This window comes from Asparagus officinalis, chromosome 8 (genome assembly GCF_001876935.1).
Source record: "Asparagus officinalis chromosome 8, Aspof.V1, whole genome shotgun sequence".
In the NCBI taxonomy this organism is placed as follows: Eukaryota; Viridiplantae; Streptophyta; class Magnoliopsida; order Asparagales; family Asparagaceae; genus Asparagus; species Asparagus officinalis.
The window spans coordinates 125167718-125183923 of NC_033801.1; the positions used below are offsets into that span (position 1 = coordinate 125167718).

The following is a 16206-nucleotide window of genomic DNA, read 5'->3' on the forward strand; positions in this document are numbered from 1 at the left end:
CTGTCTCATGTGTATACCTTCAAAATATTTTACTCATGAACATGACTGGATTTGATTGGTTTGTAATAAATTCCAGTATAGATTGTAACTATCATCATTATTGTCAGAGCCCAAGCCGCCCACATGTTGATAATCAAGAAAAACAGCAGCCATCTTTGAAAATTTGAGAAGAAAACAAAACAGTGGGCCCCTACTGCTACAGTAAAATATTAATATTTTATTGTGCATAGTGTTTTTCTAAAAACTATAAATAGGGCTCCAAATCCTTAAGGAAATCTTATCCCAGAAACAACTTCTTATATAAGAAGAGTGAGAGAGAGAAAAAAATAGAGAGAGTTTCTCCTTGTAAAGAGAGAGTTTGTAACTCCAGAGTTTTTTCCTCATAGTGAATTCTTCTATCCTTGCCCGTGGACGTAGGCAATCAAGTGCCGAACCATGTAAATCTGTGTGTCCAATATTTTATCTCTACTTTTGCTCTACTATTGCTGCGACCCTGCTCTATTAGGCCCCGGGTTTGTCCCAACAAGTGGTATCAGAGCCAACTTAGGGTACTTGTATATATCTACTTATCGTATGCTCTGTGGCTGCCACCAAAGGTGGATCCTCCACATCAGAAAATAAGTTAGGATATCATTTACCCTTTGGAGGTGACGGGTACTATTCACGAGTATGGTACTATTCACAAATACGGTACTGTTCACAAATACGGTACTATTCACAGATACGGTTACTGTTCATAAATACAGTACTATTTACGTGAAATAGTAAGAAGTTACTGTTCGTGGTAGAAGCAATGGCGGCGAAGTTCAAGATCGAGAAATTCGACGGGAGTAATTTCTCACTGTGGAAGTTGAAGATAAAGGCTATCTTGAGAAAAGATAATTACCTGACGGCCATTGGTGCAAGGCCGGACGACATCACAGATGATAAGAAGTGGAACGAGATGGACGAAAATGCTATTGCAAATCTCCATCTGGCATTAGCAGACGGGGTGCTGTCAAGTATAGAGGAGAAGAAGACAGCAAAGGAGATATGGGATACTCTAACAAAGCTATATGAGGCGAAATCCATGCACAATAAAATCTTCTTAAAAAGGAGACTTTACACTCTGAGGATGGCGGAATCTACATCGATGACCGACCACATCAACACCCTAAACACACTGTTCTCCCAACTCACAACGTTGGGATATACAGTTGGTGCGAATGAACGTGCAGAACTTCTACTTCAGAGTCTACCTGACTCGTATGATCAACTCATCATCAACCTGACGAACAACGTCCTCACGGACAATCTAGTCTTCGACGATGTTGCAGCCGCTGTTCTGGAGGAAGAAAATCGGCGCAAGAACAAGGAAGACAGGCAGACAAGTTCGCAGCAAGTGGAGGCCTTGTCGGTGACGAAAGGAAGATCAACAGAACGTGGCTCTAGTGGGAGTCATGCCCATGGTAGATCGAAATCACGAAGTAAGAAGAATATCAAATGCTACAACTGTGGCAAAAGAGGGCACGTCAAATCGGAGCGTTGGCACAACAAGAAGAGTGGAGATAAAAAGTCTTCAGAGCCATCAACATCTCAAGGATGCGTTGTCAGCACGTCAGAGGATGGTGAAATTCTATTCAGTGGAGCAACCACTGCTGATGAAGGCAGAAAGAAGTTTGCTAATGTCTGGCTTCTAGATTCAGCAGCCTCTTGGCACATGACCTCTCGGAGAGATTGGTTTCACAAATATGAACCTATCTCAGGAGGATCTGTATTCATGGGGAATGATCATGCCTTGAAGATTTGTGGTATTGGTACTATCAAAATCAAAATGTTTGATGGTATAATACGCACCATTCAAGATGTGCGACATGTGAAGGGCTTGAAAAAGAATCTATTGTCTTTAGGACAATTAGATGAGCTCGGGTGCAAGACTCATATAGAAAATGGAGTCATGAAGATTGTTAGAGGGGCGCTTGTGGTGATAAAAGGAGAAAAGATAGCTATAAATCTGTACATGCTCAAGGGAGAGACTCTGCAGGAATCTGATTCATGTGTGGCATCAACCAGCCGTGGAGAAGAACAAACCATGATGTGGCATCGCAAGCTAGGCCATATGTCAGAACGAGGCTTGAAGGTTCTCTCCGATCAGAAACTGCTTCCTGGACTTAATTCGGTAGCTCTTCCATTCTGCGAGCATTGTGTTACAAGCAAGCAACATCGACTGAAGTTCAACACATCGAGTTCTAGAAGCAAGGCTATTCTGGAACTGGTTCATTCTGATGTATGGCAAGCACCAGTTACATCCTTAGGAGGAGCAAAGTACTTTGTGTCCTTTATTGATGATTACTCCAGGAGATGTTGGGTGTATCCTATCAAGAAGAAGGCGGATGTGTTCTCAGTTTTTAAAGCCTACAAAGCGCGGGTCGAGCTTGAATTTGAGAAGAAGATCAAGTGCCTGAGGTCAGATAATGGAGGAGAATACACAGACGGTGAATTCCTAGCATTCTGCAATCATGAAGGCATCAAAAGACAATTCAGTACGGCTTATACTCCTCAACAAAATGGAGTGGCGGAGCGGATGAACAGAACTCTGTTGGAAAGAACAAGAGCTATGTTGGCTACTGTAAATCTGGAAAAAATCTTTTGGGCGGAAGCAGTAAAAACCGCCCGTTATGTGATAAATCGATCTTCATCAACTGCAATACAATTGAAGACGCCGATGGAGATGTGGACTGGCAAGCCAGTTGATTATTCCAACCTCCATATATTTGGAAGTCCAGTGTACGTAATGTACAATGCCCAAGAAATTACAAAGCTGGATTCAAAATCCAGAAAATGCATATTCTTAGGGTATGCTGATGGAGTAAAGGGGTATCGCCTGTGGGATCCCACTGCCCACAAGGTTATCATCAGCAGAGATGTTATCTTTGTAGAGAACCAACTACAAAGTAAAGAGAAAGAAAGCAGTTCGAGGAAGGACTCAGAGACTGTAGCTGTTCAGGTAGAAGATAATCCGAATTCTTCTGAAGCGACACCGGAGCATGATGTACAAGAACCAGTCGAGGTCGAGGATCCAGAAGTTCGAAGGTCAACTCGTGAGAGAAGACCACCGACTTGGCACTCGGAGTATATTACGGAGAGTAATGTTGCATACTGTCTTCTAACAGAAGATGGAGAGCCATCAACTTTTCATGAAGCTATAAATGGCACAGATGCATCTTTGTGGATGGCAGCAATGCAGGAAGAAATTGAAGCTCTCCATAAGAACAAGACTTGGGAACTTGTGTCACTGCCACAAGGAAGAAAGACCATTGGAAACAAATGGGTCTACAAGATCAAGCGAAATGGCGATGATCAAGTGGAGCGATATCGTGCTAGATTGGTGGTAAAAGGATATGCTCAGAAAGAAGGTATTGATTTTAATAAAATATTTTCTCCTGTAGTTCGACTAACAACAGTCCGAATTGTCCTGGCTATGAGCGTTATATTTGACTTACATCTAGAGCAGCTAGATGTGAAAACAGCATTTCTTCATGGAGATCTTGAAGAAGAAATTTACATGCTCCAACCAGAAGGTTTTGAAGAAAAAGGAAAAGAGAACTTGGTTTGCAGATTGAACAAATCTCTGTACGGTCTAAAGCAGGCGCCGAGGTGTTGGTACAAGAGATTTGATTCATTCATCATGAGCCTTGGATACAACAGACTTAATTCAGACCCTTGTGCATATTTCAAGAGGTTTGGTGAAAATAACTTTGTTATCTTATTGTTGTATGTTGACGACATGTTGGTTGCAGGCCCCAACAAAGATCGTATCCAAGAATTAAAGGCTCAGTTGGCTAGGGAATTTGAAATGAAGGATTTAGGATCTGCAAACAAGATTCTAGGGATGCAAATTTACCGAGACAGAATTAATAGGAAGATTTGGCTTTCTCAGAAGAACTATTTGAAGAAAATCTTGCGACGCTTTAACATGCAAGATTGTAAGTCAATTTCTACCCCACTTCCTGTTAATTTCAAGTTATCCTCCAGTATGAGTCCTAGCAGTGAAGAAGAGAGGATGGAGATGTCTCGAGTACCGTATGCATCAGCAGTATGCATCAGCAGTGGGAAGCTTAATGTTCGCGATGATTTGTACAAGACCAGACATTGCACAAGCAGTGGGAGTGGTTAGTCGATACATGGCGAATCCTGGTAAAGAGCATTGGAATGCTGTAAAGAGGGTCCTAAGATATATTAAGAGAACCTCAAATGTTGCATTATGTTATGGGGGATCTGATTTTATTGTCAGTGGATATGTTGATTCTGATTATGCAGGTGATCGTGATAATAGCAAATCCACCACAGGTTATGTGTTTGCACTTGCTGGCGGAGCTGTAAGCTGGGTTTCAAAACTGCAGTCAAAAAATTATTTATTTCCTAATTAATATGCATTTCAACTACTTCCGAGCTACTTCTGAGTATTAAGGATTAGAAAACTATTTTGAAAGTAAGGATGACACGTAAGCACCACACAAGTGTCAGAGCCCAAGCCGCCCACATGTTGATAATCAAGAAAAAGCAGCAGCCATCTTTGAAAATTTGAGAAGAAAACAAAACAGTGGGCCCCCACTGCTACAGTAAAATATTAATATTTTATTGTGCATAGTGTTTTTCTAAAAACTATAAATAGGGCTCCAAATCCTTAAGGAAATCTTATCCCGGAAACAACTTCTTATATAAGAAGAGTGAGAGAGAAAAAAAATAGAGAGAGTTTCTTCTTGTAAAGAGAGAGTTTGTAACTCCAGAGTTTTTTCCTCATAGTGAATTCTTCTATCCTTGCCCGTGGATGTAGGCAATCAAGTGCCGAACCACGTAAATCTGTGTGTCCAATATTTTATCTCTACTTTTGCTTACTATTGCTGCGACCCTGCTCTATTAGGCCCCGGGTTTGTCCCAACAATTATTAATTCGTTAATCTTTTCATAATTGCTTGTTTTGGTGTAATAATTTCGGCCTATCCTTTTCCTGGAGTTTTACGATCTTTAATGTGGTAGCGTGCATATTGATATGCAGGCTTTGTATAAACCCTGAGTTGTTTTGGATTTCTGAAGCGTATTCTTAGTTGTCTGAATCCCCAGATGCCTAGCTTAACATGTCAAAGAACAGGAACATGGAGGATTTAAATGACCGTGTCTTTTTTCTTATCGATCATTTCATGTTATATTATCTTAGAAAAGTATTTGTCCTTTTTTGTTTGCTTTTTAATTGGTCCGCTGCTGCCTCTACTCTTCTCTTGTGGTTTATGCCAAGTTTAATGTTTCCTCATCTCTTGCAGAAAATGTTGCTGCCTTGTGGACTTCCACCAGAGAGAGAAGAAGATCAGGTACTGGAGATCTTCAAGCCGGGCTATCATTCCTTTTATTTTATCGTCTTCCCTTCAGTTGTATGAAACAAAATGTTTGCATATTTCTATTTCCAAACTAGATGCTCTTCAATGTGAATTGTAGGAGATATAACTATTCTTATTACCATCTATGAACTATCGTATGAACTGAAAGTATTTCTGGTTCGCATGTGAATTGAAACTATCGTATGAAATGAAAGTATTTCTGGTTCGTATTATGTCAGGAGTACAGGGTAATTCTGCAAGGTGGTTTTTTACATACTCTCGATAAGACCGTTTCTGCTTCAGCAGCGGTCCAGAGTAATTCTGCAAGGTGATTCTTTACATACTCTCCATACACTGCTTCTACTTCAGCTTGCCACCACAGCGTGCAATTGAATTGTTGATCCAACTGTTATTGCGTGCAGGTATTGTTGTTGTTGTTGGTTCTATTTGCAATGTATAATAAGCAACTTGGTTTCAGTTTTAATAAATTGGGGGGAAATTTAATTTAACCTTTTTTTTCAATAAAATAGAAGGATAGTTAAGAGTACAATATGATGGGTGATACAGTTCAATTTCACGATTTCCTGGCGTTGTGTTTGCTAAGTTTGAGTAATTCCCAAACCAACATCTGTACTTGTGATTAGAACCTTCTGACATTGTTGTTGGATACTAGTTTTTATGCATGTGCGTTGCCCGTGCTTTATTTTTTGCTTTATAAGTGTGAGTACTTATAGGGTCGATCATGGTGGGTAGGCTGACAAGTGCCGTCGTTTTAGTCGACCACGCAAGTTGTCGGCCTAACGGGTCGGCTGCAAAAGTTGTTCGGGTTGTATGGACTCTGATCATATTTGATTAGACGAGGAACGAGGCACATGTTGGGCTAAGAAGGTGGTTTTAACATTTGGTGATTTATTGTCATAACAGTTACATATATTATGTAAAAAAAGAAAATTAAATCTCGATTATAAAACATAAAATAAGGAGAAGAAAAAAAAAGAAAAGAAAAACTAACAACGAGGCAATAAAAAGAGCAAAATAATATAATTTTACTTTACAAAGCATGAAGAAAAGTTATCCTACAAGTATATGTAGCAAAATAATATAATTCTACTTTACAAAGCATGAAGAAAAGTTATTGTCATAACAGTTACATATATTATGTAAAAAAAAAGAAAATCAAATCTCGATTATAAAACATAAAATAAGGAGAAGAAAAAAAAGAAAAGAAAAACTAACAACGAGGCAATAAAAAGAGCAAAATAATATAATTCTACTTTACAAAGCATTGAAGAAAAGTTATACTACAAGTATAAAATAAATAAAATCTATAAAATATGAAATAAAAATAAAAAATAAAATCCTAAAAAATGCAATTCTAAAATAAGAAAATAAAATAGGAAAATTGAAAACTTACATTCCAATTTTTTAAGAGGTTTGCCTCTTGTGAAGTAAATCTTCACCTTTACTTCATCACAAAGAGAAGAAAAATAACTATTAAGAAAGAGGAATTTTTTTTTATTTATGGCAAACAAAAAGTTTATAAATTAAAAGACCTAATTAAAGGTCCTACTCTCCAAAAAAGAGTTGTTGTTTGGTTTACATAATGAACTTTTAGAAAGTGCTAGTTATGTGCAGCCCCCTCATATAGATTATACTACCATAGATAAGGTTACCTCTATAAAAATAAAATAATCTAACAATAAATTGTTATGATTATTATACTCTATTAAGAAGTTATTAAATCCAAAAATAAACAAATTAAAAAAGCTATCATTAACTTGAACTAATCAAATGGGACACTAACAAAAAAACCGCACCAAATCATATTGCTAAAGCTTGATGTATTGCCTGATAAAATTGAACTCATCTATATTCATACATACCTAGGTATCACAAAATTAATTCATCCACAACCATACAATTAAACCCAAATAGCATAAATTCTTGCTCCACATTTCATACAACCGCCCGGACAACAGTCTTCTGAACACCTTCCTACTTCACTAAAATAAAAAAAATGAATACATAAATAAATAAATAAAATGAAATGCTTGTATCATTAGGCTATAACTAGCACTAAACAAGAATTGCTTCTTTTGGAGAGTGAAGTATACTCATCATAGTTTCTTATTTAGATGACTACAACCCATGAAATTCATGGCCATCGTCGCCATATCCGAACCAAAATCATCCACAGGCATCTCGACCTCATCGTAATCATTGCCTCAAATAGTAACTAAAATCATTCGCCGGCCACTATGATACATACTCTCTTTTTCTTTTCTTTTTTTCCCTATGAGGCCGATTTTTCTTGGAAAGTTCCATCAATTTGGGTGATGTGGTGGTCTTCTTCTTGCTGGGAGCGGCAGAGAGGAGAGGATATGTAGGTGGGGGGACCAGCGGTGAAGCTCACCGAAGTGTGAATCTCGCTCATGGGTTTTTGGATTAGAAGTTGAAGAGGATTTTATTTTTTTTGGCTTTATTTTTTCTTTTTGCAAGGGAGAGGTAGCTAGAGCCTACGATTAGCAAGGTTTTTTTAACTCTTGTAACTCTTTGTTACTGACATTGTGTTAGCTTTTCGTTGAAATCTCTCCATTTTGAGGGGATTTTGCTTTCCTTGACACTTCACCATTTTACTTGCCATGTCACCATCTTTGTTTGTGTAACCAAACAAAATAAAATGGGGAATTCAATTGAAACCTGACACAATCTAACACTTTAGGATATTAGATGGATATTAGGATATTAGATGGATGCAATTTGTGGGGGCCCATGGTGAATTGGTAAGGAGTGTTGTTGTGGGCTTTACAGATGGGTGCATTCGTAGTCGGCTACAAGAGTTGAAAAGAGATGTCACAGGTGGACATTAAAGTGAGGCGGTCGGTTCGGTCCTAATTGACTCATAAACTCTGCACCCAACCTGAATTGAAAGCGATATAAAAATCAAATCAAAACATAATAAATAAGATAGTTCAGTCAGTTCAAATCTGTCTGCATCATATTTCCTCAATCCTACACCTCAGCTCTTCTTATAATTTTGTTCATATTCCTGTGTTTCTTTCAAGTTTTTCCCCCCCAAAAGCGACTACTTGAAACATCAACCCATATCACGAAAATAAAAAACTCATTTCTGATTAATTTGCTTGGAAAGGAACTGGAAAACAAATAAAGAAGATGAAAAAAATTCAGAGCGAGTGAGGTGGCTTTTTAGGAACCGTCCAAACTATTTTTTATAAATTTAACTTTCTACTTTTTACTCACAAACCAAACATAAAACTGAGGTTTTTTAGAAATTGGGGTTGGTTAAGCACCAACCAAACAACAAAACCATTTGTAAGCATCTGGCAGAAAACACAAACTTGGTTTTTCCCCTCTAGAAATTAAGTTTTCCAATAATTGGGGATTTAATCCAAAACAGCCCCCTTACTTGAAAGACTAATTTCAAAGCAACTTAAGAATTAGAATATCTAGTAGCAATTTCAGTGATTTACCATACTAATTTCATAATAGCTTAAGACGTGGGGGACATAATAGTAAATTTAATTATTTTAGACCTTATTTGATAAAGAGTTAAAAGGGTTTAACCCTTCACTAACCTACCAAATAATAATTTATGGTTGAAGGTTTTCGTACCCCTAGTCAACAGGGTAAGAGCAGTTAACCTATCAAAATGATGGGTTAATAATTCCACCGTTTTAGGCGGGGTAAAGTCTTAACCCTTCTCGGCGGCGGCAAGGGTAAATGATGTAATTTAGAAAGTTTGACATTTCTACCCTGGTCAGCCATACCATGCGGATCAAAACTTAGACCCGACCCGGTAGAGATGAAGGTTTTCGTACCCCTAGTCAACAGACTAAGGAATGTGCTGAACAATAAAGAAATCTTACGAGTTAATTGTATCTTTACTGGTGATATATGTTCATCTCACGAGTTCCCAAAAAATAGTTTGGACGGTTCCCAAAAAGCCACCTCACTCGCTCTTAATTTTTGCATCTTCTTTATTTGTTTTCCAGTTTCTTTCCAAGCAAATTAGTCAGAAATGAGTTTTTTATTTTCGTGATATGGGTTGATGTTTCAAGTAGTCGCTTTTGGGGAAAGAAAACTTGAAAGAAACACAGGAATAAGAACAAAATTATAAGAAGAGCTGAGGTGTAGGATTGAGGAAATATGATGCAGACAGATTTGAACTGACTGAACTATCTTATTTATTATGTTTTGATTTGATTTTTATTTCGCTTTCAATTCAGGTTGGGTGCAGAGTTTATGAGTCAATTAGGACCGAACCGACCGCCTCACTTTAATGTCCACCTGTGACATCTCTTTTCAACTCTTGTAGCCGACTACGAATGCACCCATCTGTAAAGCCCACAACAACACTCCTTACCAATTCACCATGGCCCCCCACAAATTGCATCCATCTAATATCCTAAAGTTATGCTTTTTTCCAGGTAAATGCATGTTGTCAAGGAAAGTGTTAGATTGTATCTTAAACAATGTCTGATTCTTATGCTCTGTGTTTGTGATGGTTAACATCTTGAATGTGGAGCATTAATTTTACTACATCAAAAGAAAACCAGCAAAAAGCTGAGTTAGCTAGAAGATGAGGTCTCACATATCATTAAAAATAAACTCAAATTTCTTAGTCTTGTTGCATAGGTGAGGTGGACATTTTATGTTTATTTTTCATCCATGGGATGTTGATCTGGTCAAGGCATTCGGTACGACACATGTAGCGCAAGTGTTAAAACATACCAACGGCGAGAGGATAATTGGAAAGCATGTTGGTATATCCTTCAACTTCAACATTGAAAGCATGTTGGTGTATCATTCAACTCAACATTGAAGGTACCCTAGTTAGATGCATGGGTTTTTTCACTAGTAACTGGTAGGCTTCAGCTAAAATATTCGGTGGTTCTAACTTGTTCTTGACCATTTCTGCTTCAATTTTTTTAAATCCTTGTTTTCTCTTTATTTCAGGCATGCAACTAAGAATACTCATATATGATGTGTCATCAGTGTATATATGTACTAGCTTTAAGGATATTAACCGTATTTCATGTCACTGATTCCTACTGAAAGCTACGGGCCACATAGAGCAAGATAATATATATTTGTTATGCCCCTTTTTTTCCCTTTTGGCTAGTCTGATAAGCATCTTTTGGATGGACGGGAGCCTCACTTAGGTCAAACTCATAATTTCTAAGACTTCCAGTTCCATGTATATGAAGTGAATACCTCTGTTAGGTTATAGTTTACTAGCAACTGTTTCAGGCACATGCGTTTCAGGTATTCGAATGGAGACTTTAAATGCTGGCACGCAGCACCTTGGTAGCTAACAAATATATTTCGTTTTTCACCTAGGTAACTCTTGTAGAGAAAAGCATCTGCAATTAATGATTCCATTTGGTAATGTGGATACTTGACTGGGTAAATAAGTATAATTAACATACTTGGTGTGGCCATTTACTATTGTACAATAATCTATCAGACCCAAATTTCATGGTGTTAGATATCAACACCTGAACTATGTTTTACCGACTCTGCTATGTTCGAATGCAGAATTGAATGACATGATTTAATGTTCCTATACCCATATTTCCAGGGTATAAAAAGACAACCACTTGGGAACAATACATAGGATCAAATAGGATTCTACTTCCCAGTGTGAGAGCGATCCATGATTCCTGATTTTAGTGAAGATGTCTAGAATCGATTGAGTAAAGTTACGGACTTTGGTGTCACAATGTCCTGACTTAAGTAAATTTTCTAAATGTTCCTTCACTGTACACTGCATAGTGCCCTATTATCATGGGGGTGAGATGTTCAGATGCAAGCTTTTCTGGTTCTGCAGTACTTTATTAAACTCTACTTTGTCAGTGGATAACCATGCACGCTAGTACCCTAAGCTGTCCAAAATTGGCACGTTAGTACATTCTGCTAGTTGCATATATATCACATGTCATTTTTGTATTTTTTGACCCATTTATTGTTGTAATTACAACTTTGCCTACCCTCCATCTTTTTATTAAATTCTACACTATTTTTTTAAATACCTAATATCCTTCATTCTTTCCCAAGTTCCCTTCTTCTTCCCCAAACATCAGACAAAATATTAACCAAAAGCCCAAACCATGAAATCTTTATATCAAAGAGAACTCATCAGTTCCAATTGATTCAGGGCCATAACATTCACTCAATTAACTTCAAACAAAATCTAAGTAAAATTGAGCACAATAGACCCATGATTTCACGCACCCAAACCAACTTTCGGAAAAATAAAATAAAATAATAATTCAACTTTGTAACACCATCTCTAACACTAATTGACCCAAATTTATCCGTTTAGAGCTTGCGTAGCAACTGCAATCCAGTATTTTCCTATCTTCACCAAGATCTCCAGTTCATCTCCAGTTCATGATCACAACAAAAGTTCAGAGTTTTCTTCTTCCCTCACATTAAATCCTGGGTGCTGTTGAGTTGGGGAAAATTGGTAAAAGGTAAACTGGGGATTGTTTTACCGTTAAAGGGGATTAATTATAATGGAGGTGTATTTTCGGCTCTACGGGTATTTTGTAATGATGTTTACAATATTCTAACGGTGGACAACTTAGGGTATTAGTGTGCTATTTTTTACAATTTAGGCTATTTAAGTGTAAAAGGTGTTGAAACAATAGGGTATGCTAGTGCCATTTAGCCATAAAATTCATTTGCTTTGGGAGAATCAAGGCTTGATGTCACAAGGCATATTTATATGCTTATCTTTTGTAGGAAACCATTTTTATTGTACCTTCTTCAAACTCTGTCGTGATACAGTGAAAGCTTAAGCTTTTGCTACTTGATTGCTTAGGGATTAAGTTGTTAAGATAAGACTAATAAGTGACTCTTGTCTACCTACATTACCCTTTTTGCTTTGGGCCAAACCTCTGTCTCATGTGTATACCTTCTAAATATTTTACTCATGAACACGACTGCATTTGATTGGTTTGTAATAAACGCCAGTATAGATTGTAACTATCAACATTATTAATTCGTTAATCCTTTCATAATTGCTTGTTTTGGTGTAATAATTCCGGCCTATCCTTTTACTGGAGTTTTACGATCTTTAATGTGGTAGCGTGCAATATTGATATGCAGGCTTAGTATAAACCCTGAGTTGTTTTGGATTTCTGAAGCGTATTCTTAGTTGTCTGAATCCCCAGATGCCTAGCTTAACATGTCAAAGAACAGGAACATGGAGGATTTAAATGACCGTGTCTTTTTTCATGTCGATCATCTCATGTTATATTATCTTAGAAAAATATTTGTCCTTTTTTGTTTGCTTTTTAATTGGTCCGCTGCTGCCTCTACTCTTCTCTTGTGGTTTATGCCAAGTTTAATGTTTCCTCATCTCTTGCAGAAAATGTTGCTGCCCTGTGGTCTTCCACCAGAGAGAGAAGAAGATTAGGTACTGGAGATCTTCAAGCCGGGCTATCATTCCTTTTATTTTATCGTCTTCCCTTCCGTTGTATGAAACAAAATGTTTGCATATTTCTATTTCCAAACTAGATGCTCTTCAATGTGAATTGTAGGAGATATAACTATTCTTATTACCATCTATGAACTATCGTATGAATTGAAAGTATTTCTGGTTCGCATATGAATTGAAACTATTGTATGAAATGAAAGTATTTCTGGTTCGTATTATGTCAGGAGTACAGGGTAATTCTGCAAGGTGATTTTTTACATACTCTCGATAAGACCGTTTCTGCTTCAGCAGCGGTACAGGGTAATTCTGCATGGTATTCTTTACATACTCTGGATACACTGTTTCTACTTCAGCAGCAGTTATAGCTAGGTGTTTTTGCTGTGTTGCTGCTGTAAGACTGTAAGCGACTTTGGGGCTGTTTGGTATAGCTTGCCACCACAGCGTGCAATTGAATTGTTGATCCAACTGTTATTGCGTGCAGGTATTATTGTTGTTGTTGGTTCTATTTGCAATGTATAATAAGCAACTTGGTTTCAGTTTTAATAAATTGGGGGGGGGAAATTAATTTATCCCTTTTTTTTCAATAAAATAGAAGGGTAGTTAAGTGTACAATATGATGGGTGATACAATTCAATTTCACGATTTCCTGGCATTGTGTTTGCTAAGTTTGAGTAATTCCCAAACCAACATCTGTACTTGTGATTAGAACCATCTGACATTGTTGTTGGATACCTAGTTTTTATGCACGTGCGTTGCACGTTTTTTTTTTCTTTATAAGTGGGAGTCCTTATAGGGTTGATCATGGTGGGTAGGTCAACAAGTGTCGTCTTTTTAGTCGCCCACGCAAGTTGTCGGCCTAACGGGTCAGCTGCAAAACCTATTCGGGTTGTATGGACTCTGATCATATTTGATTAGACGAGGAACGAGACACATGCCTTTTTAGTCGACCACGCAAGTTGTCGGCCTAACGGGTCAGCTGCAAAACCTGTTCGGGTTGTATGAACTCTGATCATATTTGATTAGACGAGGAACGAGACACATGTTGGGCCAAGAAGGTGGTTTTAACATTTGGTGATTTATTGTCATAACAGTTACTTATATTATGTAAAAAAAGAAAATCAAATCTAGATTATAAAACATAAAAGTAAGGAGAAGAAAAGAAAGAAAAGAAAAACTAAAAAACGAAGCAATAAAAAGAGCAAAATAATATAAATCTACCTTACAAAGCATGAAGAAAAGTTATACTACAAGTATAAAATAAATAAAATCTATAAAATATGAAATAGAAATAAAAAATAAAATCCTAAAAAATGCAATTCTAAGATAAGAAAATAAAATAGGAAAAATAAAAACTTACATTCCAAATTTTTACGAGGTTTGCCCCTTGTGAAGTAAATATTCATCTTCACTTCATCACAAAGAGAAGAAAAATAAATATTAAAAAAGAGGAATTTTTTTATTTATGGCAAACAAAAACTTTATAAATTGAAAGACCTAATTAAAGGTCCTACTCTCCAAAAAAGAGTTTACAAAAATTTTCACATTCAAACTCCTCACTTCCTGCATCCATTTATAGCCTACTGCAATTAATAAGAGTCATTAGATCATTCTTGAGCTCTAAGAAAATTAAAATCAACCATTGATTGAACTCTATTATAAAGTAATCAGTAAACCCATCAATTAGCTAACCGATTAGCCAATTGATTTGCCAATTGATTGGTGCATTAGTTGATTTGTAATGGAATTTGATTCTCTTTGATTTCATTTGTTGACTTTGTCTTTATGGTCTTTTAGGCTTCTTTCCTTGATCTTCGGCTTCAATAAAGGTTGAGAAATGAGAGAATTTATTTCTTTTAGACTTTTATTCATTAATCCTTCATTACCTATAATCTAAGATAAACGCACGTTACTAGCAAATATTTTTTTAAAATAAAAAATATAATGAGGGTATAAAGTGTAATAAAATGTGATGATTAGTGAGTGAAGTCAATGGTGTAGCTTTTCATTTCTTCTACCCCCCACCCCCACCCCCACCCCCACCCCAAAAACGAAAAAAAGCTTCCAAATTATTAGAGAAACTCTCTTTAAGTATAGAGATTGTCACAAAACTATCTTTTTAACTTCTATATTTTATTAAAAAATTCCCCTTTAACTTTAATATTTTATTAGAATACCCCCTAACTATGGCGGATTTCTGATAATATCTCAAAGTTAAAGAGGATTTTCTAATAACTTAAGAGGGGTTTTCTGATATTTTGAAAGTTAAAGAGGGTTTTCAATAATTGTTCAAAGTTAGGGGGTTTTACAATATTTAGCTTTCTTCTAACTTTCAAGTATTTTTTTTCCTTATATATGAAAAATGATAGAGTTAAAAGGACAATGACTGGTTCAAAATGAGACAAAATATAAAACAAATTGATTGGTTTCAAAGGTAAACAAAATATAAATATATATTTGAAATTATTGATTGGATCTTGGAGGTTCTAATTGTATCATCCTTATAGGTAATGTGATACAATCAAAATCCACAGTTTGTGTTATTTTTTCACTCGTCGAAAACATCAAAGCTCGGACTTAACAACTTTCGTACACTGGTGTTGTTCATCTAAATTAAATCATATCATTTGATTATAATACACCTAAGGTATCAGTTCTGCTTAATTATAATCATCCAATACTTAATGCATCTAAAACGTAAGTGCTTTCAACAATAGTCTTTTAACTTTCAGTAAAGATGGGTTTAGGGTATAATTATCGTTTTAATTTATATTTAATGGATTCTTCAAAGAAAAGTTAAAATAGGACTAAGTTTATATTTAACAAAAAAGTATTGAATTAAGTTCAGAAAAAATAAAGTGAAAGGACCAATTTGAGAATTAAGCCCTAGAACAAAAATCAAATGTGTCTTTCACCCTTTATTTAATTGAGTAAGCGCCCGTTTGTTTGTTATTTGTAAACTAGTGTATTTATGACACAAGTTAGAAAGTTGTTATCCACCTCAGCACTTTCACTTTCACATTTTTCTTTGTTTGGTTTGGATCGCCTCGGAATCATCAAATGAAACCAAAGTTGTTGTTAGGTTTACATAATGAACTTTTAGAAAGTGGTAGTTATGTGGAGCCCCCCTCAAATAGATTATATTATCATAGGTAAGGTTACCTCTATAAAAATAAAAAAATCTAACAACAAATTGTTATGATTATTATACTCTATTAAGAAGTTATTAAATCCAAAAATAAACAAATTAAAGAAGCTATCATTAACTTGAACTAATCAAATGGGACACTAACAAAAAAACCGCACCAAATCATATTGCTAAAGCTTAATGTATTGCCTGATAGAATTGAACTCATCTATATTCATACATACCTAGGTATCACAAAATTAA

General features: G+C 36.2%; 1 protein-coding gene across 10 annotated transcripts in view; it reads left to right on the plus strand.

Annotated features, from left to right (window-relative positions):
• The window catches only part of LOC109819409 (uncharacterized protein At4g14342-like), a 38833-nt gene extending 25797 nt beyond the window's left edge, over positions 1–13036 (plus strand). For 7 of the 10 annotated variants that reach the window (XM_020385124.1, XM_020385120.1, XM_020385125.1 and 4 more), the window contains 3 exons: positions 5300–5347; positions 5593–5681; positions 12750–13036. In XM_020385124.1, coding sequence (XP_020240713.1) covers positions 5300–5347; positions 5593–5681; positions 12750–12921 — 309 coding nt within the window. In that variant the 3' untranslated portion in view covers positions 12922–13036. The remainder of the gene's footprint in view (positions 1–5299; positions 5348–5592; positions 5682–12749) is intronic. The other 3 variants (XM_020385129.1, XM_020385128.1, XM_020385127.1) reach the window with 3 other exon arrangements.